The sequence below is a fragment of the Lygodium microphyllum genome, chromosome 1 (genome assembly GCF_053477565.2).
Source record: "Lygodium microphyllum isolate KBCC chromosome 1, Lygodium_microphyllum_v1.1.10, whole genome shotgun sequence".
NCBI classification, from domain to species: Eukaryota; Viridiplantae; Streptophyta; class Polypodiopsida; order Schizaeales; family Lygodiaceae; genus Lygodium; species Lygodium microphyllum.
Genome location: NC_141135.1, coordinates 31409946 through 31433474, shown reverse-complemented (window position 1 = coordinate 31433474; position 23529 = coordinate 31409946). Strand labels below are relative to the sequence as shown.

The 23529-nt window shown below is 41.6% G+C and overlaps 1 protein-coding gene across 5 annotated transcripts; it reads left to right on the top strand.

Moving 5' to 3' along the window:
• The first annotated feature begins 1537 nt into the window (after positions 1-1537).
• Positions 1538-23269, top strand: LOC148040965 (uncharacterized). 5 transcript variants are annotated; one of them, XR_015690410.1, is made up of 7 exons: positions 1565-2632; positions 2742-2870; positions 2970-3090; positions 21838-21919; positions 22308-22461; positions 22563-22829; positions 22967-23269. XR_015690410.1 is itself a non-coding variant. In XM_087675235.1 (7 exons), exons 2-7 carry the CDS (start codon positions 2381-2383, stop codon positions 22710-22712), a joined length of 888 nt encoding a protein of 295 aa, XP_087531361.1. In that variant the 5' UTR covers positions 1577-1702; positions 2278-2380; the 3' UTR covers positions 22713-23269. The 5 variants fall into 5 exon arrangements, 4 of the variants coding, with proteins under 4 accessions (XP_087531369.1, XP_087531365.1, XP_087531358.1 ...); XM_087675235.1 differs by having other exon boundaries at positions 1577-1702; positions 2278-2632; positions 22563-23269; XM_087675243.1 differs by having other exon boundaries at positions 1538-1702; positions 22563-23269.
• Positions 23270-23529: the final 260 nt, after the last annotated feature.

Genomic DNA, 23529 nt, shown 5'->3' with positions numbered 1-23529 from the left:
TGTCTTTTTGGACAATGCTCACGGGAACCAAGGTATAATCTAAAATGGATTTCAATATTTTTTAAAACCCTTATTAAATAAAAGAAAAAATATTTAACATCATGTACTTTATAAAATGTTTTCCTTAACAATGTTCATGAAAACCATGGTTTCAATCCAAATAAATTGTGATACTTTTGAAACCCTTCAAAATTAAATGAAAAAGGTTTAACACCCTACAGATGATAAAAACCGCAAAGATGGGCAAATTGATTAAAAAATCCCTCCAAATTTTTGAGTTAAAAGTTTTTTCTTGTATCTCCTCCTTAATGATTTAACTTTTTATTAGTGAACTTTGGTTTTTTGGATTAGGATCGTGTTTGACTATGCTAGTGTTATGACACAGTCAAGCCCCGCCATGACAATTGGTAATGTGAAGAAATAAGGACATGAGAGAGAGAGAGAGAGAGAGAGAGAGAGAGAGAGAGAGAGAGAGAGAGAGAGAGAGAGAGAGAGAGAGAGAGAGAGAGAGAGAGAGAGAGAGAGAGAGAGGGAGGGAGGGAGGGAGGGAGGGAGGGAGGGAGGGAGTGTTCTTATCTGTTCGCGACTTTCTTGATTCTCCCTCCATTTCAGCACGTACAGTCGATACAAATGAAGCTCCATAGTTGCAATCCCTCAGTCATCTACAAACACTCTCGTCTTCTCTCTCATCAAGTAGTTGGGGAAAGTACTTGGTGCTCTCAGAAGCTCCATAGTTGCAATCCCTCAGAGAGTCAACATCTACAAACACTCGTCTTCTCTCTCATCAAGTAGTTGGGGAAAGTACTTGGTGGTCTCAGAAGCATTAATTAGCTAATTGATATGATTTGGCAAGTTACACACATTTGCAATCGACCCAACAACATGTGTAAGAGAACATTAAGTTTTCTTCAATCAATTGAGAGTGGTAACATGGACCCTGACTGCCCTTGTAGCTCACTAAAGGTTTCTTCTTGTTCACTTGTAAGAAGGCTATATATTGTGTGATTTACATGTTTGCGGCAACCTTTCATAGTTTTTTGTTGCTCGTCGATTGCAAGAAGGCAAATTGATTGATCTAGGATTATAGAAATGCTACTATTGAGGCTAAATAGCTTTATTATTTTATGTCTCATGTAGTATTGATTTTTGTCTTTTTGGACAATGCTCAAGAAAACCAAGGTGTAAACTAAAATGGATTGTGATATTTTTTAAAAACCTTCAAAAATAAAAGAAAAAGATTTAACATCATGTACTTTATAAAATGTTTTCTTTAACAATGTTCGTGAAAACCAAGGTTTCAATCCAAAGAATTTGTGATACTTTTGAAACCTTTCAAAAATAAATGAAAAAGTTTTAACACCCTATATAGATAGGCAATTTGATTAAAAATCCTTTCAATATTTTGAGTTGAAGGTTTTTTCTAATATCTCCTTAATCTCCTAATTGTTTTAACTTTTTACTGTGGTTTTTTAGATGGGAGTCGTGTTTGACCACGCTAGCGTTACGACGGGACAGAGGCCCCGCCAGCCTCCAGGACAATTGGTAACGTGAAGAGATGGAGGACACGAAGAGAGAAGGGGGGAGAGAGAGAGAGAGTGTGTGTGTCTGTGTGTGTTCCTATCTATTCGCGGCTCTCCCGATTCTCCCTCCCTTTCAGCACGTACGATCGATACAGACGAAGCTCCATAGCCGCAATCCCTCGGTGAGTCAACAGCTACACATACTCTCGTCTCCTCTCTCACCTGCTTTCGATCACACACCGACATAGCACCATTTTTCTCCCACCAGCTCCCCCAGGAGTCGAAGAGAAAACCTCTAGCCATCTCCTAGGGTTTTCTCCCGGCATCCGCTCAGCGAAAGATCGAGACCAGCAAACAGTGCAGCAGCTTACCTTACACAGAGAAATAACAAGGCATTAGTCATCATAGTTTCCCCAAGTCCAGCAATAGCTTCCCGATCAGAAGACAAGCAGATAAGAGAGTGAGACACTTGAGAAATCCAGCCGTAGCTTCCCGATCAGAAGACGAGCGGATAAGAGAGGGATGTAAGGAGTCAAGAAGAAGATAAGAGACAGACAGGGAGATAAGTTAAGAATCGTTGGTAAATTACGCAAAGGAAGAGTGTATCTGAGAAGCAATTGGGATAGGAGGCGGACGGCTTCATCCTCCTGTCAAGGAAAAAAAAGAAGAGCACTGTCATTACTTGCCTTCCGAATCACCTCTTTAGAGTTTGGTAGCCCTAAAGGTAGAGCTGAAAATGACGTTGCTCTTTGTACAGAGATGACTGCCTATCTGCCTCTTTAAGGGAGAGCTGGACCAACTGGAAGATCTCCTCCCAGAAGCTGAGCCAAGCCCCTGGCCCTGCCCTGTAGCCTGGACCCATGCAAGACCCGCAGTTATGTGCCCCCAAGACTCAGAATGTCTGGTCCATTTTGTGGGAAGCTTGTTTGCAATGGCTTATGCTTTTATTCCAGCTCTTGATTCATAGTATAGAAGGCATCCCAGCGTTGCGGCCATTGCTGGAGTTTTCTGGATTGCGTCCTCTTTATGTGACGGTATCGGAATCTCGACAGCCACCTCGCCAATCATCTCTTCTTCCTCCCAGGGCCACCAAGGATTCTAACAAGCTTACTGTAATCCAATTAACCCTTTGCTGTTTTTTTCGCTTCTGAAAACATGTGTGGTGTGCACAGTTTCTTGTTGTCCTCTGCATACAGGAATGACGATTTGTTTGTCATGTAGGTGGTCCTTGATCTTGATGAAACACTGGTTTGCGCATATGAGTCATCTGGACTACCACCATTACTTCACAGCCAAGCTTTGCGAGCAGGTTTGAAATGGTTTGAACTGCAATGTGTTGCAGTTGAGAAGGTTAGCACTGGTTTGTCCTATTGGTCCTAAGCTGATATTTGCCAAACAAGCTGTCACGTACATCCACATGTTTTGAGTTTTGTATACTTTATTGGCCAGGATAATGAAGGGAAGTCTCGAGTGAATCATGTCACTGTTTATGAGCGCCCTGGATTACAAGAATTCCTGAGGAGGGCAAGTGAGTTTGCAGAGCTTGTACTCTTCACTGCTGGCTTGGAAGGTTGGTAAAACAAGTTGTGGCTTGGAGTGAAAATGAGATACGCACTCCACTTCAACTTTAATATTAGCTGTTTCTCCCAGCATGTGTGAAATTTTTCTAAATCTATGCATGAGTGCTTTTCTGTTTGGGCTGCCTGATACACTATTTGTATCTGTGAGTCTATGTTTACCAGTGGTTCCAAGCTATCTAAATTGCTATCTGCACCTGCCTGTAAATGTGAAGTGCTGTTTTGTGCAGGAACCTACTGATCCCACTTGTGACTGTGAGGTCCTGTTTGTGTATTGCCTGGTTCTTATTGATACTTCTGCTCTTTTGAAATGGAAATTATAATGGGCACTTTTTATGTCAACTCTCTGAAAACTGATTTTTGTTTCAAATGTTAGTTTAATTACAGTATATGTGCAAGCACTTTGATGGCAGCATTTTACAGTGATTGGTAATAGATGTGTGCAGACTCTGTTGGTCTCTTAGGCAACCGATGTCAATGCTGAATACAGTAGTGGTTTTGAAGCTTGTCCACAGCACGACAGCTGTTTGAGTTTGAAAATGGGACGTGCTTTGTTGATGTTCACCAATGTCTCCAATGGTCTATGTGCCAGCTTCCTTTTGCTGGAATTCATGCATTAGGAGTGCTACTCATCACACTTGTGATTTGTCACGCTAGTGTCACAAGGATTTTAAGACTGCTGACCAAATATGCACTTCAGGCTGTGCTAGAGCTGGGGTATTGTATCGTTAGAAAACTGCATGCATTGAATACCTTGCAGGCAATGTTGTCAAGTTCAGTTTGGCTGCTTTTTCTTTTGTTCTGAAGAAGCTAGCTAATTAGTTTGAGGGAAATGAGGAACCATCTGTAGAAGCTCTGTAGCTACTAAGGTCCACAACTACCCTGAAAAGTTTGGCGGGTGTGTCATGGAGACATGCCATAAGACTGCTCATGATGAATATTTTTTCATGGGTTTTTTCAGGTTTACATATACTCGTTGATAGTTCTTTTTGAGCCACTAAATTAAATGCCTGCATTAAGATGATTACTATGCAGTTTGGCCTAATTTTACTCCACAAAAAACAGCCTGCAAAAATAGTTATTTTTGAAAGAGGTATTTCTTTTGTATAGTAGGACAAATGCCCAAAAATTTCCTAGATAAGAACATGTGGGCATCCATCTTCTCTCACTCTCATTGTTCATTATCATTCATCCACCCCTCTCTGAGTGCTCTTGCTCCCCTCACACATTTTCCTGCTGCCAACACCCTTGGAGGAGCTGCTGCCCTGCCCTAGAGGACATCGCCTGCCTTTGTAGTTCATCAGCAGCCTGTCTACTCAGTTGCTCTCCTGTCTCTTGCAGCCTGCATTTTGCTGCTCTAGAGGGCAGCTAATTGATGTCACCATCTTCTCCCTCTTCTTCTGATTGTTGGAGCTGCTTTGCAGCCAGCGGACCATGCATTTTGTTGCCTAGACTCATCATTGACATCTTGTGCTAGGACTGTCTGTAGTCTTCATCATAGTAACAAGGAATGGGGGACTGTCAAGATTGTGGGAGAGAAGGAAGGAGTCTCACTTGTAGCTTTCTTGCTTGCACAATGGGGGAATACACACAAGAGTGGAGGTTGAAAACAGTTTTCCTCTTCTTAGTTGTGTAAGCCAAAAAGAACTCAAGTACATAGAAATAGAAGAACCCTATATATGGGTCTCAAACCAAACTCAACTAACTAAGGTGGCATACTAACTGAGCCACGAACTAGAGTAGATAAGGGTAGCTGTCATCTAGCTATTGTTCATGGGCGGTGTACCAACCGCATCTACAGCTAACAAGTCGGTGATATAAATGCACAATGGTCACCCTGGCATATCACGAGTGGAGCTCGATATCTCAACACTCCCCCTCGAGCTCAATCCCAATTCCTGCACACCAAGTAGGTCTCTGAACTTGCGCAGCTTGTCTGCGCCCAATGCCTTCGTAAATATGTCAGCTACTTGATCCTCTGTGTTGACATAAACTAGATCAATAAGACCTAGTAAAACTCTCTCCTGCACATAGTGATAATACACCTCAATGTGCTTTGTTCTAGCATGATAGACTGGGTTATTTGCCAAGTGTATACTGCTCATGTTGTCACAATAAATGACAACTGGCCCATCTGTAGGCTGATGCATATCATAAAGTAGCTTATGCAACCAAGCTACCTCACATGTAGCCATTGCTGCACCCCTGTACTCAGCCTCTGTGCTCGACAAGGCAACTGTAGGCTGTTTCTTGCTGCTCCAAGTGACTAAAGCACTCCCAAAAGAGAACACATATCCACTGGCAGATCGTCTATCAGAAATACTACCAGCCCAACCAGCATCAGTGTATCCATGCAACTGTATCTGAACCCCAGTCTCATAAAGTAGTCCATACTGCAATGTGGACTTCACATACCTGAGTATGCGTCTAGCCGCATCCAAATGCGGTTTCCTTGGAGCCTGCATAAACTGACTTACCAATCCAACAGCATAGCTCAAATCTGGCTTGGTAATAGTCATATAAATCAAACTTCCTACTATGCGTTTGTACATAGTAGGGTATTCCAGAAGCTCACCTGCATCTGCGCTCAGCTTCACATTCTGCTCCAAAGGAACTGAAATAGGCTTACAGCCTGTCATCCCATATTTGGACAACATGTCCAATCCATACTGCCTCTGCAAGAGCTGTATCTCACTTGGTGATCTAATCACCTCAATGCCCAAGAAATAACGCAGCTCTCTCAAATCCTTCATTTCAAATTTTTGCTTCAATAGCATTTTCACATGAAGGATATCTTCATCACTGTCACGTGTCATAATCAAATCATCAACATAAATGACAAGTAGCATAATACATTTCTCTGTTTTTCTCACATAAAATAAGAAATCTGCCTTGGAAATCTGAAAGCCAATAGTGACAAGATATTGTCCTATCTTGTCAGACCATGCTCTAGGTGCTTGCTTCAAGCCATACAATGCTTTCTTCAACTTGCAAACAAACTCAGGATGAACAGCATGCACATAACCTGGTGGCTGCTCCATATATACCTCTTCTTGCAAATCACCATGCAAGAAGACATTCTTTACATCCATCTGATGTAAAGACCATTCCTTTGATGCAGCCATAGCAATGACTGCTCTTACGGTTGCCATCCTTGCAACCGGACTGAATGTTTCTTCATAATCAATGCCATATGTTTGTGCATACCCCTTGACTACTAATCTTGCCTTGTATCTGTTCACAGAACCATCTGCATTGTGCTTCATCTTATAAATCCACTTACAGCCAATTGCATTCTTACCTTTAGGCAAAGGTACCAATTCCCATGTAGCATTTGCTTCCAAGGCATCCATTTCTTCATCCATGGCTTTCTCCCATTTTTCTTTTTCCATGGCTTACTGAAAAGAAGTGGGTTCTGGTTCCTGTATCACTTTGACTATATAGGCATAGTGAATGGCTGTAAATCCATCATATTTCAGTCTATCCACAGGATACCTAGCTCTGGTAGACCTGCGCAAAGTAGGTTCACTCCCAGGTGCTCTCAAAACATCCCTGGTCTTCCTTACTCCAGGTGTAACAATAGAAGGAATATCCAACTCATCATCAATGCTCTGTTCTGAGCCACTAGATTCACCATCCACATAAGAGTGACCTGCATTCACATAAAACATGGGCCGGTCTACCTTCTCTTTTTCTTTTCGTGATACCTGAATACCACTATGTGCATTGCTTTGAGAAGATTCTCCTGATCTCAATCTGCCTGTCCATGGCGAAGAATGTGAACCACTGCTAGAGGACGCTCCAGGTCCACTAATATTTTGTGACTGCTGCTGTGAATTCTGTGCAGCATTACCATTTTGTGCATCTATATCATCAATCACATTTACTGGTTTATACCAGCTACTCATCTCATCAAAGACAGCATCTCTGCTCACTGTAAACTTACGAGTAGAAGGGTTATAGCATCTATACCCTTTCTGCTGCAGAGAGTAACCAATAAAGATGCATTTCTCAGCTTTTGGATCCAACTTGGATCTCAACTTATCTGGCACATGAACATAGGCAATGCAACAAAAAATCTTCAAATGAGAAATATCTGGTTTCCTACCAGTATACCTCTCCTCTCGAGTCATCCCATGTGTTGCTGTAGTGGGAGTCCTGTTCATTATGTAGACTGCTGTAGCAACTGCTTCAGCCCAGTAAAAATCTGGCAAGTCTTTTTCGTTGAGCATGGCACGAGATACCTCTCCAATATGCCTGTTTTTCCTTTCTGCAATTCCATTTTGTTGTGGGGTATGACTGCATGAATATTGCTGCTTTATGCCATGATCTTGTAGGAACCTTGTAAACTCATTTGAGAGGTACTCTACCTCTCCATCTGACCTTAGGCATTTTATTTGCAGGCCTGTTTCTTTTTCAACCATAGCTTTAAGAGTTTTGAAATGTCCAAAAACTTCACTTTTCTTTTTCATAAAATACACCCAAACTTTTTTGCTATAGTCATTAAATAAAAGTGACAAAATAATGACAGCCTCCAAGAGATGCAGCTTTAGTAGTCCACACATCAGAGTGGATTAATTCCAATGGCTTCTTACTCTCTTGAACATGTCTAGGAAATGGTTTCCTTGCCTGTTTTCCAAATTGACAGGCTTCACATACCTTATGCATTTTTGCAACCTTGAATTTAGGCAATCCTGCAACAATATTTTGGGCCTGCATTGATTTAAGTCGCTGTACATTAACATGACCAATGCGTTTATGCCAGATATTAATATCTGCAACTACACCGGTCCCATGTGCAAACATTGCTGCACTCAATTCAGGCATGTCTGCATCCAACGTAAACATTCTGCCCTTCTTCTTTCCTTTTGCTATCAAGCGACCTTTATTTTTCATATCCTCAACAAAGCATTCATGAGGATTAAATCTGACTTGCAAGCCCTGCTCAACCATTTGACCAACAGAAACCAGATTCTTGGTGATATTTGGGACATGAAATACATTGGACAGGTATTTCTTTTTCCCATCCTGCATAGACAAAGGAATTTTTCCAATCTGCACAATAGGATGTGCAGTATCATCACCAGTCTCCACAAATCTTGGTTTTTTCATTTTCCTTGCATCCTCCATCCATTCTGCATGACCTGTCATGTGGTTTGATGCAATTGAGTCAACATACCATACATCGTTGCTTTCTTCTGCACTTGTCACAGAATTGTTCATGTGCTGCACCATAAACAAATGCTCATTTCTGTCATCACCCTGTCTATTAGAAGATGCATAATTCCCTTGTTGCAATTTTCCATTCATGATGTCATTTTGTTTTTTATAGCAGTCTTTAGCCATATGACCCATTTTACCACAGTAGTAGCATTCAACATTACTGTTTGCATTTTGGCCTCTTTGCCATCCACCACGACCTCTTTGGCTCCCCCTGCCTCTAGAGTTACCACGTCCTCCTCCATAGGACTGGTTTTCTTGAGTTTGCTGCATATTCTGATTTGTACCACGGCCTCCAGATCGGCCTCCTCTACCTCTGTCTCTACCTCTTCCAGCATTTAAGTAGAAGACAGCTTCTTTTGAAGTTCCTCCTGAAGAAGATGCACCACCATTTCTCTGCTCCTCAGAAATTAGAAGAGCAATCAACTCCTCAAAATCAGGAAATCTTTCACGGACGGAAATGGATGTTCGGAACTGTGCATAATCCTTTCCTAGACCATTCAAGGTCACAGAAACTAAATCATCATCGTCCACTAGCGACCCAATGGAAGCAAGTGCATCTGCAATCTTCTTCACCTTCATGTGGTAGTCATTGATGCTCATATTTTCTCTTTGCACATTGTGCAACTCTTGTTTGAGCTGCATTTTCTTGGCTTGCGTATTTGTGCTATACATTTTTGACAAAGTATCCCATGCCTCCTTTGGCGTACTTGCATCTTGAATATGCACAATCATAGAGTCTGAAATGCTGATAGACATCCAATACATAACTTTCCTGGCTCTCTCATGCCATGCTTTAAATGCCTGCATTTGCTGTTGATTGGGAACATCAGGAAGAACTGGTTCTTCTTCATTTCCTGCAACGAATTCCCAATATCCTTTTCCCATAAGAAAATTCGTCATTCTAAATTTCCATGCTTGGAAGTCGTTCTTGTCAAGCTTTTCAGTGACAATCTGTTAAAGAGAATCAGACGCCATTACAGAACACTGCAAAAATTTTTTCACTGCAAAGAACACAGCTTCAGCCTCACAAGGGCAAATCTGCAAAACTGACGAAAGTGGTATTTGACCACACAGTCACTTTCTAGTGACGATTTTGCATCAACAGGCAACAAGGATGATTCTGTAACTCCCAATGTCTCTGGGCACAGGCATACGATGCAATTTCTACAGTAACTTTTCACCGACCTATAGAACAGGGGTCGCATAGCATAAAACTGGGCCTTTTCCTGAGTGCGTGCAGAAAACTTCCGCCTCCAAAACAGCCCCCGAAATGGCCTCAAATGAAAAAAACAGAGCAACCGAGGGCTAAAGCCCTCACCCGCAGCATATACTGCCCTCTTGCTATACCGCGAAGGGCGTCTCAATCTGAGACAATGCACTCTTGCACTTTTCGGCTGTGCTACCTGCAGAGGCTTGGCGTCTTACCAGAACACCGCGAACTTGGTTTGCTTTCTTGAGCTCCTTACCACGAACAAGGCTCTGATACCATGTCAAGATTGTGGGAGAGAAGGAAGGAGTCTCACTTGTAGCTTTCTTGCTTGCACAATGGGGGAATACACACAAGGGTGGAGGCTGAAAACAGTTTTCCTCTTCTTAGTTGTGTAAGCCAAAAAGAACTCAAGTAGATAGAAATAGAAGAACCCTATATATGGTCTTATCTCATAATACCTTTCACTGCTTCCCAATGCTTTTTACCAAGGTTTTTCATGTATTTGCTAACCACTCCCACTGCAAAGGCAATGTCAGGATGTGTAGCAACCATAGTATACATCAAAGTGCCAACAATTGAAGCATATGGTATCTTTTGGTCATTTCAGCTTTCTCATCATGAGATGTAGGGCTGTCCTCTGCACTGAGTTTCACATATGAAGGCAATGGAACCCCAATTGTTTCCCCCCCCTTCATATTGAAACGTTGCAAGACCTTGGAGATATACTCCTGTTGAGATAGATAGAGTAATCCTTTTGACCTATCCTTGAGTATTTGCATGCCAAGAATGTGATTTGTATCGCCAAGATCCTTCATGTCAAAGCTGCCATAAAGACTTTGCTTTAGTGAGTCCAAGGCATGAGTATCCCTGCCAGCAATCAGCATGTCATCAACATACAAAACCAAGATAATTGGGTTGCCATCTGTTGCCTTCTTGGTGTACAAGCAATGATTCACTTGACTTCTATGAAAATCTTACGACTACATAAATGTACCAAACTTATGATACCATTATCTTGGTGCTTGTTTCAGCCCATACAAACTCCTTTTGAGTTTACATTCCATCTTTTATTTTCCTTTTGCCATAAATCCTTCAAGCTGCTGCATATATATGTCTTCATGCAAATCACCATGTAAGAATGCATTCTTTATATCCATCTGTATAAGCTCCATATCTTTAGTTGCAACCAAGCCCAAAATGGTTTTCAATGTAGTCATCTTGACTACAAGAGAGAAGATCTTATCAAAGTCAACTCCATGTTTTTGCTTTTACCCCTTTACAACCAATCTTGCTTTGTACTTTGGCGAGGAACCAAAAGTGACCTTTATCTTGTAAACCCATTTGCATGAAAGGGTTTTTTGTCCTTTAGGCAATTGCACCAAGTCCCAAGTGCCATTTTTCTCAAGAGATTCCATCTCTGACAACATGGCTTTATACCATTTCTTGCTGTCGTGTCTATCCATTGCTTCCTTGAAGCAAGATGGTTCACCACAGTCTATCAACATGACATAATCAGCCATATTGTTTGCACTAGGAATGAATCTATCAGGTTGTCTAGTGGCCCTAGATGATCTCCTAACCCAATGATCATTGTTTGTTGGCTGTTGAGCTTGCAAATTTCCGTTTTCAGCTTGCTGTCCTAGCATTTCAGCCTGTAAATCAGCATTAACAGCTTGTTGTCCTGGCTGTTCTTGCACATCCAATGGCTCATCATTATGGGCAATGACTGGCTGATAATTTTCAGCATTATTTTTTGCATTTGCAGGTTTATTTACAGCAAGTATTTGCTATTGTACGTTGGGCATTTTTTGTTGTCCAAAAGGTATTTCTTTCCGGAATACAACCCTACGGACCTTCTCAGTCTTTTCTAGCTGTTTATGCATGCGATCTTCCCAGAAGATAACATGATTGCTACGTAGTACTTTTCTTTTCTCGGGATCCCATAATCTATACCCCATTTCACTTTCATCACCATATCCTAGGAAAATACATTTATAGGACTTTGGCTCAAGTTTGCTGCGTTCTTCCTTACGTATGTGCACAAATGCTTCGTAGCCAAACACTTTCAAGTGTGCATACGAAGGTGGCTTGCTCGACTATGCTTCTTGGGAAATTTCCTCCCCAAAGACCTGTTTGGTGACCGATTAATCAAGTGTACGGCTTTCATAACAGTCTTTGCCCAATAATCATGTGGTAATGCAACATGAGACAACATCGTATGGACCTTATCTTGTATGGTCCAATTCATATGCTCTGCAACTCCATTTTGGGGTGGATTATGAGGGGCTGTGAGCTTCCTCTTTATCCCTTTGCTGTCACAAAATGCCTGAAAGGACTTGGACACATATTTCCCACCATTGTCAGAGCGAAGATACTTAAGTGTCTTATCAGTTTGATTTTCAACCTATGCCAAGAAATTTTTAAACTTGTCAAGCACTTTGTCCTTGCTACGAATAGGGTAAAGCCATACCTTTCGTGTAGCATCATCGACAAAGGTGACAAAGTATTTCTTTCCCCCTAAAGATAACCTTGGCATCTGACATACATTGGAATGTACTAACTCTAGAGAAGAAGATTTCAGCAAAAGAGACTTCTTATGAGACGTCTGTGCATGTTTTCCATAAACACAATGATCACAATGCTCAAAATCAGCATAACGAAGACAAGGCAAGTAACCCGAATGAGAAAGCACTTTCATTTCAGCTTGACTCATGTGTCCCAACCATCCATGCCACAAAGAAACACTTGGCTGCTCGATCACGGCAACGGCATGGTCATGCACACTAGATACATGGAGAGGATACAAGGTATCACTTTTACAACCTCTGGCAATCACTCTAGATTTCTTATAGATCTTCCATTTCCCATCACCAAAGGTGGTATAAAATCCATCGTCATCTAATTGCCTTGTGCTAATCAAGCTTTTCTTGAGTTGAAGTACATGCCGTATATGCTGAAGTGTGAAGATAGAACCATGCTGAAACTGCAATTGCATACTGCCAATACATGGAATGTCACATGTATAGTTGTCCCCAAGATGAACAATACCATGTTGACCCCCTGTATAGTCAAAAAACCACTCACGATGAGGGGTGACATGAAAGGAAGCACTTGAATCTAGAATCCAAGTATGCATGCCATCATCCGTTTTTGCAAGTAAAGCATGTGTACTAAAGTGTGAAGAGACAAAGAGTACGTCATTTCTACTGTCACTGTCATGAGTGACTATATTTACCTCTTCAATTTTAACATTGCTCTTCTTAGGCTGACTCTCTTTCTTCTCTTCCTTGCTATCATCTGTCTTATTGCCCTTTCCTTTCTCTTTCCCTTGCTATCAGATTTGCCTTCGTGCTGTGATTTGCCCCTAGTATGAAAAGCAATGGAAGACTTATTGGATGCATTGTTCTGCCGATTCATTTCTTCCATGAATAGAGCACTCTCTACATCAGCATATAAAAGGATCGCATTAGAATTGCTCATAGCAGTCCTGAATGTATCCCGACTCTCTGGCAGAGTGCAAAGCAAGAACGTAGCCTTAAATTCTTCATCAATCATGAACTTCAAGGCAACCAGCTGGCTGAAAATGGAGTTAAACTCACTCAAGTGAGTTGACATTGCTGTACCCTCCTTCATACGTAAATCCATAAGCTTTTTCAGCCAATAAACTTTGCTTGTGGCACTCTTCTGTGCATATAGTTCTTCTAGTCGAGTCCAAATAGCATAGGCAGAATCCAAACCTTCAATGTTAAACGGCAAGGTATAAAAAATCGATAGCTCGATGGTTGAGCGTGCAAGCTCATTTAACTCACCCCATTCTTCTGCTGTCATTGCTGCCAGCCATGATTTTTAGTCTAAATCTGACAAAAAAACCCAGCAAATGCAGGCCGAAACTGTCACACAAGTGACCAAGGTACAAACAAGTACCAGCCAGCAATAAATGACCATGTAAAAGTAGAAATTTCAGATCTGCAAATAAATTTTCAGAAGCACTAAACCTTGTGCCACAACACTCTACAACTGATTACAGGTGTTCCAAGGACAAATATATCACATTGCATGAGAAGTCCCAAATTTTAGCTGCAATTTCTATTATACTTGCACCCACAGGCAGAAAATTTGACATGCACGGTCAAAAGCCCCAAATTTTTTGTGCTCAAAGCATCAACCATATATCTACACTGTCTTTGCTATGCTCTTTACAAATAGCTATCGACAACATAGGCCTAGCTTCTACTAATGCTCTTGAGTTTCTTTGCCTTGCTTGGATCTACACTATTTTTGAATGTTATGTATTGATCTTGGAAAGGATGATCTATTCTCTCTTCACAATGGAGACTAATTGTTGGAAGTAGTGGCATTTTGGCCCGCTTGTGCTTTATGCGTGTTGAGAAATGGAGATGTTGCATTCCTTTGGAATCTATATTTGCTGATTTTGTAGGTGCTCTGGTTGCAAAGGTTTTTCTAGCCTGTTTTTGAAGGGACCTGTTGTAGGAAAGAAATCCAACTGCTAGGGTTTGCACTGAGGATACACAGAGTGTACGACCATGACAGAAACACAAAGAGACAGATATAGACGCAGAGGGCAAAATTCAAATCGTAAACACAAAACTCAAAACTCAAACACAAACAGAAGAAGGGAGAGAGAGAACACAACTCTGAAGTGAATGAATGTTGTAAATGAATGTAAGAGTGTACAGTGTGCTCAAGGGCAGGGCAATGTCGGAGTGTGACGTCCACCGGAGACAGATCCCGAGTCTATGACCACTAGTCGGAGTGTAGGAGGGCTGAATAATGAATGGCAGCAGGTTGGTCACCAAAACGCAGCAGTCTGGAGGCTGGAAACTGGTAAACGCGGCAGTGTACCGCTGATCGGAGGCCAGAAACTTCGCATAGTCTGTTGTAAACAGCAGGCTCAAACAGTGTCTAATGTGGCTAGTGATGACTGGATGATCAAATCGCAGCAGATGATGATGTCACCAGCAACTGACGTCAGCATGGATGAAGGTGCTAGTAGCAGGAGCAAACATGGATGGAGTGGCAGCAGTCTTGAGGGCTGGACAGCCACGTGGGAGGAGGCTGATGGCTGAAATCTGCACGTGGAGTGAGAAACCTGCACAGACAGAATGATGTTGAATGGGGGCAGTGTGTCTATTTATAGATGTGGAAGGGCGTCCCAAAAATTAGGGTTTCTATTGACCTCTCTCGAACTGCTCCCCGTTTTAGGGTTTTACTCTATAGAGCATTTTTTAGTGTGTTTTCGGGCTGTTTAAGAGGCTAATCAACAAGTAATGCATGGATACCCCCTCTCAGGCCCAAAACTGAGCCGAAAGGTTAGGCCAACCATTGTGATGTTTATTAAACCCAAGGTGTCCCATCCCAAAGCAGCTAGGGCATTGGACAAAGGGTGCATGTTAGCTGCCCAGTGGCATACCAAGACTACAGAGGCGATGGTTATCTTACCAAGGGAATCCAAGTAGTCACCCCAGAGAGGACATGGCATCGGACAAAGAGTGCACGCTGGCTGCCCAGTGGCCTACCAAGCCCTACAAAGGCGGATGGAACCACATGGAACTTTGTTTTTTGTTTTTTTGAATAAGTGAGGTAAATTTTATGGGATGTGGCCGATTGAGTAATAGTGACCTAGAAGACGGGAGTAGGGAGGGTACACCCTACATATCACAAAACAGTACAAGCTAACCCATCCACTCAGGGTGTTGATGACGAGGAAATAGAGGTATCCATGTGATGGAGGATGGTGGTGTGAAGCCAGTTTCCTCGTTACATGGTCTCATTGAGTATCTAATTAATTTAGAATCATTGAGCCAATATGTCTTGGTAACAATTAATATACAAAAGGTTTGTTACAATTTACTAGGGTAGATTTGCGTTTCGCACTTTGGCGAGCCTTATACAGGCGGGGTGGCACATTTGCAGGTTGGGCGGCTTCAATGTGCATTTGGGCGGCCATTCCATTGGCTGGGCGGCACCATTTTGCAGGTTTAGACTTGTATTTCTTGTAGGTAGCTCCTTCTAATTTGCGTTTTGTTATGTAGAGTATTTTCTAGTAGTGGGCATTGTCTAGATCTTTACTAGCAGCTATTTTCTCCATTTCTAATTTGCATTTATTACCTTCGGTAGTTGGTTTCGTGGTGAATGGCACCTTAGCAGTTAGTTTGCATTTTCTAGGTTGTCCATACCTATCAGACATTGTCCTTTGCCAATTGGATTTTTGGTGGTTATGTGGCATTTTCTAGACAATTATTATGCCATAGCCAACATTTATGGCATTTTCAGATTTCAATTGGTGAGTTTAGGGGTTTTGTGCTTATTTATTGTCATGCCCTACTTGGCAGTCATTCATATCATCATCTTTCTTATTCCTTAGTAGGTACACACTTTGATTCCGTCATCTTCTTCCGTCACTTTGATTCCGTCCTTGGTATGTAAATTTCTTTGGAGGTTCTAGTTGTGACACTTCTCTGGTATCTTTTGTCATCGACCTATGATGTACTCTACACCAATCTTCTCCTTTCTTATAGCAAGGAGACTCGCTGCAGAGGAGTTAGTCCCATTGGTGCTTGAGCAGGATGGGTGTCTTAGTGAGATAGATTTTTGTGGAGCTTGTGCACATGGTCATGCTTATGTGGCCTTATCTCCAAGTACAGGATGTGCTAAGCAAAAGATAGGGAAGAAGAAGACATTGGAGTCATCTATGGACTTTGATACAAATTTTGTGGGGAAACGCAGAGGATCTTCTACGTGTCCTCATTTGGGAAAACCTCTCCTCTCAAGGAGAAGTGCTGGAGGAGATATCCTCACCTTCAATCGGAACTAAAGGGTGGATCTACATCAGAGCTTTGGTCTACCTCTTCTTCACCATTGAGTCTGTTTTTCTAACCATTTATCACATGAAGGAGTCTTCTTTGATTGTCTTGTCTTTTGAGCCGCCTTGGCTCATTGACACTGGTGCATTGAGTGATGTGACTGCCCGAGGTGATTTGTTGCAAGATCTCTATCTGTCCAAGGCTATGGTCATTGCTGATGACATCTCTTTGGTGCTTGTTAGTGGTGTTGGTACCTTGCCTCTATTGTTTGACCATCCATCAAGCTCTGTATCTAAGGCCCTACATGTTTTGAACTTGGGCTTCCCTCTTCTCTTAGTTCATGGCCTTCCCAGACTCGAGACCCGTGTTATCTTTATCGAGGTGGTCGTCTTTGTTGAGGATTCTTCTACAGGAACCACTTTTGTGATAGGCTGGTATGGGAGGGGGCTATCTATGCTCCATTTCCCTTCCATTGCACAGGGCCCTCTAAGGGAGATTTCTATTGCTGTACGTGTTCTCGATTGTGCATCATTTATCTCATTGGTTCCATGCCATTTCCCACTCTCTCTTTTGGTGGTTTCCTTGTAACTTCCTTCCCTTTTAGAGGGGAACGGTATTGGTGATGTAGTGGGAGCCTTCCAAATCCAATTTCTAGCATGAAAAGAGACACTTGTATAACTTTACATGTATGAGAAGTCCCTTTGTCTCCATATAAAGTCATCCAAAGAGGGACTAACATGAAAAGAGGCACTATTGTCCACTATCCATGATTGGGACAGCCCATCATGAGCTGAAAGTAAGGCATTAATTACCTCCTTTTTGGTGATGTGTATATCACCTGTTGTTGCCATAATGTCTACATCATTGGATGAGGCTGCAATAAGTATCTCTCTAGTGTTAGAGAGCTATTCAATGACCACACTAGACGCAATATTTGCCTTTGCAACTTCTTTTGAGGAAGAGTTATCATCATCTTTCTTGTCATCATTCTTTTTCTTTCCTTGCTGTTTCTTTCTTTTTTGCTATTTCTTGTGATACTGGCACTCAGGCTTTTAATACCTTTTACATCCATACTTATGGCAAGTAACATCTTGATGTTTGCCCTTGCTTTTACTCTTACTTTTTCCTTTATTTGTTGCATTACCCCTCGTCTCTGACCTACCTCTAAGATGATAGGCTGAACCACTGCTTTCTCCAGTGGACTTTCTCCTAATCTCCTCATTGAGGATAGAGCCCCCAATGCCATCAAAGGTTAAAGCAGTGCTGTTGTTAAGTGAGACAACCTAAGCCTCCCAACTATCAGGTAAAGTCATTAGTAAGAAAATAGCCTTCAGTTTATCATTGAAGGGCTGCAAACCAGAGTCTTGCAATTGACTCAAAATCCGAGTGAAAGTACTCAAATGCTCAAATGATGGCTAAGACTCATCCAACTCCATGTTCACAAGCTTGCGCATGAGATGCACTTCATTTACTAGAGTTGTATTTTCAGAAGTATCCATTAACTTCTTCCATACAACATAAGCTATATCAAGACACTTAATGTCTGTAAGTACATCAGATACAACCATTTTAATGTATGCAATGGCCTTCTTGTTGAGTTTAGCCCAATCCTCATCTGCCATAGCTGTAGGCTTAGTTTCTAAGAGAGCATCATCACAACCTTTGAGAAACAAAATGCCTTGCATCTTGTCATTCCACATATCAAAGCCAAAGCCATCAAACCTCTTGATTTCGAGGGATTTAGTGTCACTGTTGCTAGAAGCATTAGTGGCCATTTGTCAGCAATGCACCAAGGACTAGCGCTGTAATTTATGACAGCAAACAACATGCTGAATATGCAGCTAATTTCAGCCCAAATTTTCAGGAAATAAGAGCAAGATTTAGTATCATTGTATTACAGACAGTGCTCAAATACAAGTACAGCAGTAGAAATAATGACTTTCAACAATATAACTGAAATTTCAGCATACATTACATGCACACATCACTGCCAGGTGACCCCCACTTCAGCAATATCACCAAAAATTACATCTACGACAATCCTAGATCTGCAAATGATCTCTAAGTCTGCTGCACCATGAATATTCAGCAATACATCAACTCAATAGGAGCTTCCTAACATGTGTACTGCATACATATGTGCCTGAATCAACTTCTGATACACAAAATACCCAAAAATTCTCTGCAATTTCTCCAAAATCTCACAAATAGGAGACTCAATTTACACTGCTTACAATGCCAAGATTGCTTCAGGCATATCCCAAAGTGCATTTCACACATCAATTTTGCCAAAATCCACAAATTTCAGCAAAAGCTCCAAATTTTCATTGCCCAATCTACCTCGATTGCATTAATACATATTTCCGAGAGCATAAATAAGCAAACTCAGGAAAATTTCACAAAATCTTGCAAAATTCCCAATTTCTTAGGTCCAAATGTGTACCAATGTCAATAAATTCAGCATAGCTGAGCAAAATTTCACTGATACATGAAAAGCCCCAAAATTTCTAGAGCTAATGTACACAATGTTTGCAATTTCCCAGTCAAATGTCAATGTTATGCATGAACTGCATTAAATTTGGGAAAAGCCCCAAATTTCAGGCACAAATCTGCACAAATCTTTGAACTGTGCCTATACACGTGAACCCCCATCAGTGAGTAGGGGGCTTGGTTGTAAAAAAATATATTAAAAAAATGATGAACTGTCCTAAAGAACATGCTGTGCACATATGTTGACTTGCTGGCCGATTTGACTTCGTTGATTCAGCCTGCACATGACCTGCAACTGACGAATGTGGCTTGCGCTGACTTGCGTTAGCTGTCCCTCCGTGTGCCTAACATGTCATTGCTCGAAAGAGTCGCTTTACCTCATGTTGATTGGAAAATGGTCACTTGGCCCAATCGCTACCTGCTCCTAAATAGTCAGTAGCTTAGTAAGGTGTTGCCTGCACTCTCCTTCGTCTGAAATGGCATTTCTTTGCGCAAACGAGCTGAAACTGACACGCACAGACTTCAGGAAGCGCGCATACCTTAGCCATACCAGTTTGAAGGGAAGAGTGCACAATGGGAGTGCGAGTTAGAAGTGGAGCAGCAGTCTTGAGAGTGAGAGAGTGTGAACACAAAGATGAGTGTACCGGATTGTGATGGTACACAAAGAATAAAGAATTTATTTATATGATAGGGTATAAATAAGGGTGTGTTCACATCCGTATGACTTCACACGGAGACGAAGGGACTTTACACCCAACAACTATTTCCATCTCCTCTCTACTATGTCTACAAGGTGTGCATGCTAAGTCTTTGTAATCATTGTGTAAGCTTGCACCTCCATCAATGTAGCTTTGAAGAAGTAAACGAGAAGGCGTAAATGGGAGTCACCACGATTACAATAGCATGAATCTTTTGCCAAAATTGTTCATACTTGTGTGTCTCGTGCTCATCCCACTTATTCCATAGAGCAGACACCACTATTCGACGAAGGGTAGACTGCACCTCATAAAGGCACTCCAAAAGCAACCACATGAAAGTAAATTGAGTCGAAAGAGGCTTCTTCAACTTGAGTTTACTATGCTTCCGATATATTGCAAGCACCTTAATCTTTACTATGAAGAAGGTGTGACCGATGTAGCTTTAAGCACTACCCTTTTCACCCACTTGAGCTTCCCAATGTTTTCCATGAGCAAGTCTATGCAATGACTTGGATATGGAGAGTCCATACTATTTTGGGAGACTTGGGCTCAAGCAAGCACTTCATGTGCTAACAATTGGATGCATTGTGGGTGATGACTTGCAGTACTTTTGAGGTGCTCGCCTATATGCATAATACTTTGCGCGCACACACACACACACACACACACACACACACACACACAAGAGGCTTGGAGGGGGGAGAGGGAGGCTTCATGATCATTGAAACTTGGGAGCTTAATAAAGTAACAACTTTAAAGACAATGTATACCTCAATGATGGCTTGTTGGATGTGAGAAAAGCTATCAAATGTGATGGCAGATGAATGTGTCCTTGTTTTCCCTTTTGCTAGTGTCTACGGCTTGCAAGAAGTATGTGCCAAGCAGATGAGATAGGAGTATGTTGATCATGCCTTGTTTCCTATGATCACTCCATTTGTCGGTGAGAATGGAGCAACCATACTTCGTCTGTGTGGCTGAAATAGGATCAAGGGCTCTATCGATCCTTTCCTTCTCTTCATCAATTTTCTTGGTCTACATGTCATGGTACATGACACTGGTCCACCATCCTTTGCATGGATCCACATTGGGAATGGCTTCTACCATCTTCTTCCATTGGTCTTGCCTTAGGATATCAAATGCAAGGTGGTTCTCAATTATGGTGCGAATTCAAGGGGTTTCTTTTTTTGGGGAAGGGGGGTTGCATAGATGGAAAAGGGCTGGAACAAGTGGTATCCAAGGCAAGTGGGTTGGCAAATAGTGCCACACAGACGGACATGCACAGGAACACATGCAGATGTGGAATCCTTGTGTAGGAATGCACCAGATTCAGTGTCCAATGGGTGACAGTTTTTTTTGGTCAGAATTGTACAAACTGGTACAGTACAGTATTGTATGAATCAGTCCATACGACCTACAGAGATGACCATGAACAAAAAGTGTGCATAAGCTTTTGCTAATTGGTTGCTTTTAAAGAATAAAAAATATGTTTCCATGCAGATTTGTTGCTAGTGTGAATACCCATGTTGGGCCTACCCCTAGATTGCTAAACTTCCACCACCATAATGTGAACCCAGCTTAAGGTGAGGTGACATCACAAACTTTGGAAAGTGTGCAGGCTGACAATGATAAAGTGAGCAGGTGGACAATGCAGGCCCAGAGAGTGGACAGCAACGCATTTGAGGAAATTTAATGGTTGAATCTATTTATGTAAGAGCCCTTGCAGTCCACTCTAAGGAAATTGAATGGTTGGCTCTGTTTATGTAAGAGCCAAAGATTGTGGAAGAATGAAAAATGAGAATGGATGAGAAACAGCACATATCCAATAGCAGAAACAATCAAGATTCAAGATGGTTGTTGCGCTAAGCCTTATCTTTTGGATGCCTAGTGAGAAGGCTTGTGCCATGTACACCATACTCTTGGCTGTGCTTTTACAGGAATTTGTTTGAACATTTATGGTACTGGTTACAAGGATGTTATGAGGCTTGCATGCAAATAGATTCATCAGGTTAAAGTTATGACTTGTATGTTGAACCCCACATTGAATGTTGATGCCCACATTGCATGTTGATAGATGTATTGGAACCCAGATTTGTGCATGAATAATGTTTGAGTGTTCTGAAGCAATTGCGAGCAACAGAATGCAGAGGTGCTTGGTCGTATTTGTGAGAATGCAGAGTGCTTGGTCGCATTTGTAAGAATTGCTGCCTTCTTAGTTTGCCTTCTTGCTGTGCCTTCCATTGGGGAGGGGGTTTTGCAGTGAAGTCTAATTTTCTGATTTTAATGGGCTTTTTGCAGGCTATGCTAGCCCTCTTGTTGATAGAATTGATCCTGAGAATAAGATTGTTGCAAGGCTGTATCGACCGGCTACAGTTGTTTCGTGAGTTTCTTGTCCTACATGAAAGATTGACTTTGCAGTAGCTAGTTGCTTGAAAGGGTGTCAACCTGTGAGGAGTCAGGAGAGAGATCATGGAAGCTAGTTGATCAAAAACAATTCTCCTCTTAAAGTGCAGCTTGTGACATGACCACTGCTTACTTTATACATAAATACTGATTAACAGGCTATATGCTTGTAGAAATGATATTACTTTATCAAATAGTATAGACTGAGCACTGAAAGTCATTAAGCGTAACACAAGTCTATCAAACTCATGAATATGAACACGGATTAATGTTTACATGTGCCTTACTTTTTGAGCAAATTCTTTGCAAGAATAGTTACTGCTGAAGAAGTTGGATACAGTTTCATATGCTGCTTTGCTTAACAGAAGGTACAGAGAACATGTGAAAGACCTGAGCAGTTTGGGAAGAGATCTACGGCGAACTGTGATAATTGATAACAATCCTTTCAGCTTTGTATTGCAGCCTCTTAATGGGATCCCATGCGTTCCCTTCACAGGGGAACATTCAGAAGATCAGCAGGTAGGCAGCACATATGATGTTACTTCATAAATACTGTTTTTCATTTCAGGCTTGTGGAGCACAGCTGTTCTCAACCAGGGCTTGTGTTGTTGCTTGTACAGCTCTTAGGTGTACTATTACCACTCCTACAGGATCTATCATTGCAAGAAGATATACGTCCAGCCCTGTTTGACAGGTTCCACATGCCTGCTTGGTTCCGTAAGCGTGGCATTCCTACGCCTGACTGGCCATCCGAAAACCTAGTCACATAATATGAGGGTTGGGGAGCAGTTTATTTGTGAAGCTCGAAGTGGTGCCTTTATCAGTTACAGCCCTGCCTCATGATTCAATATAAAATGATTCTGTGGGCTTGGTATCTGTGCCATATGGTGAGCTCTTGTACCGTGCTAATCTAAAGATGTGGGTGCATGACCAGGGACTTAGCAATAAGCTTGGTTATACATTTATAGCTTTTTTGGTTGGCATTCTGTCGTTGGTGGAGCTAACATACCATTTTCACCTTCAGAAAATCTCCTGGTCATTAAAGATATGCAGATATACTATTAATCAATCTAACAGGCATCTGGAACTGTTTGGGACCATGAACAAAGAAAAATTCACATTCTGGCATGTTTTGCACCTCTCTAGAAGTCTGTACTTTAAAGGCCTTGTGGATGTACATGTTGATATATTATTATCTGATTGGAAGTAGCTTCTAATCGAGTCTTTCCATATCAGAGTGGACACTTAGATATAATATTGTCGAAAAATTCATGATTGACCAATGGACTGTAAACTCCAAACTTTCAATGGAGGACTGAATTCTTTCCTTCAGTTTTAGAGTCACTACCTCAAATATGGTCATTTCTCTCTCTCTCTCTGTGCTTAAAAAGAATCTAGTTTACTACATCAAGGAATATTGAAAAGAGATTATCTATGTACATCACTTAATGCAAACCAGGGTTCTAACAATGTTCTGGTCAAGGGTCTGTTAATTTACATTGGCAACATGTTTGATGCTTGGATAGATGAATCTCCAAGTGGAATCCTTGCACTAGAATCCTAGGCAATCTCCTCGAACTCTTAAAA

What these genes read in the sequence shown, in the direction of transcription:
- LOC148040965 (XM_087675232.1), top strand. Translation starts at nt 2,381, where the DNA reads ATGCAAGACCCGCAGTTATGTGCCCCCAAGACTCAGAATGTCTGGTCC. An exon ending in CTTCACTGCTGGCTTGGAAG is followed by an intron (nt 3,091 to 21,837) that starts GTTGGTAAAACA and finishes GGCTTTTTGCAG; the next exon opens with GCTATGCTAGCCCTCTTGTT. An exon ending in CGACCGGCTACAGTTGTTTC is followed by an intron (nt 21,920 to 22,307) that starts GTGAGTTTCTTG and finishes TTTGCTTAACAG; the next exon opens with AAGGTACAGAGAACATGTGA.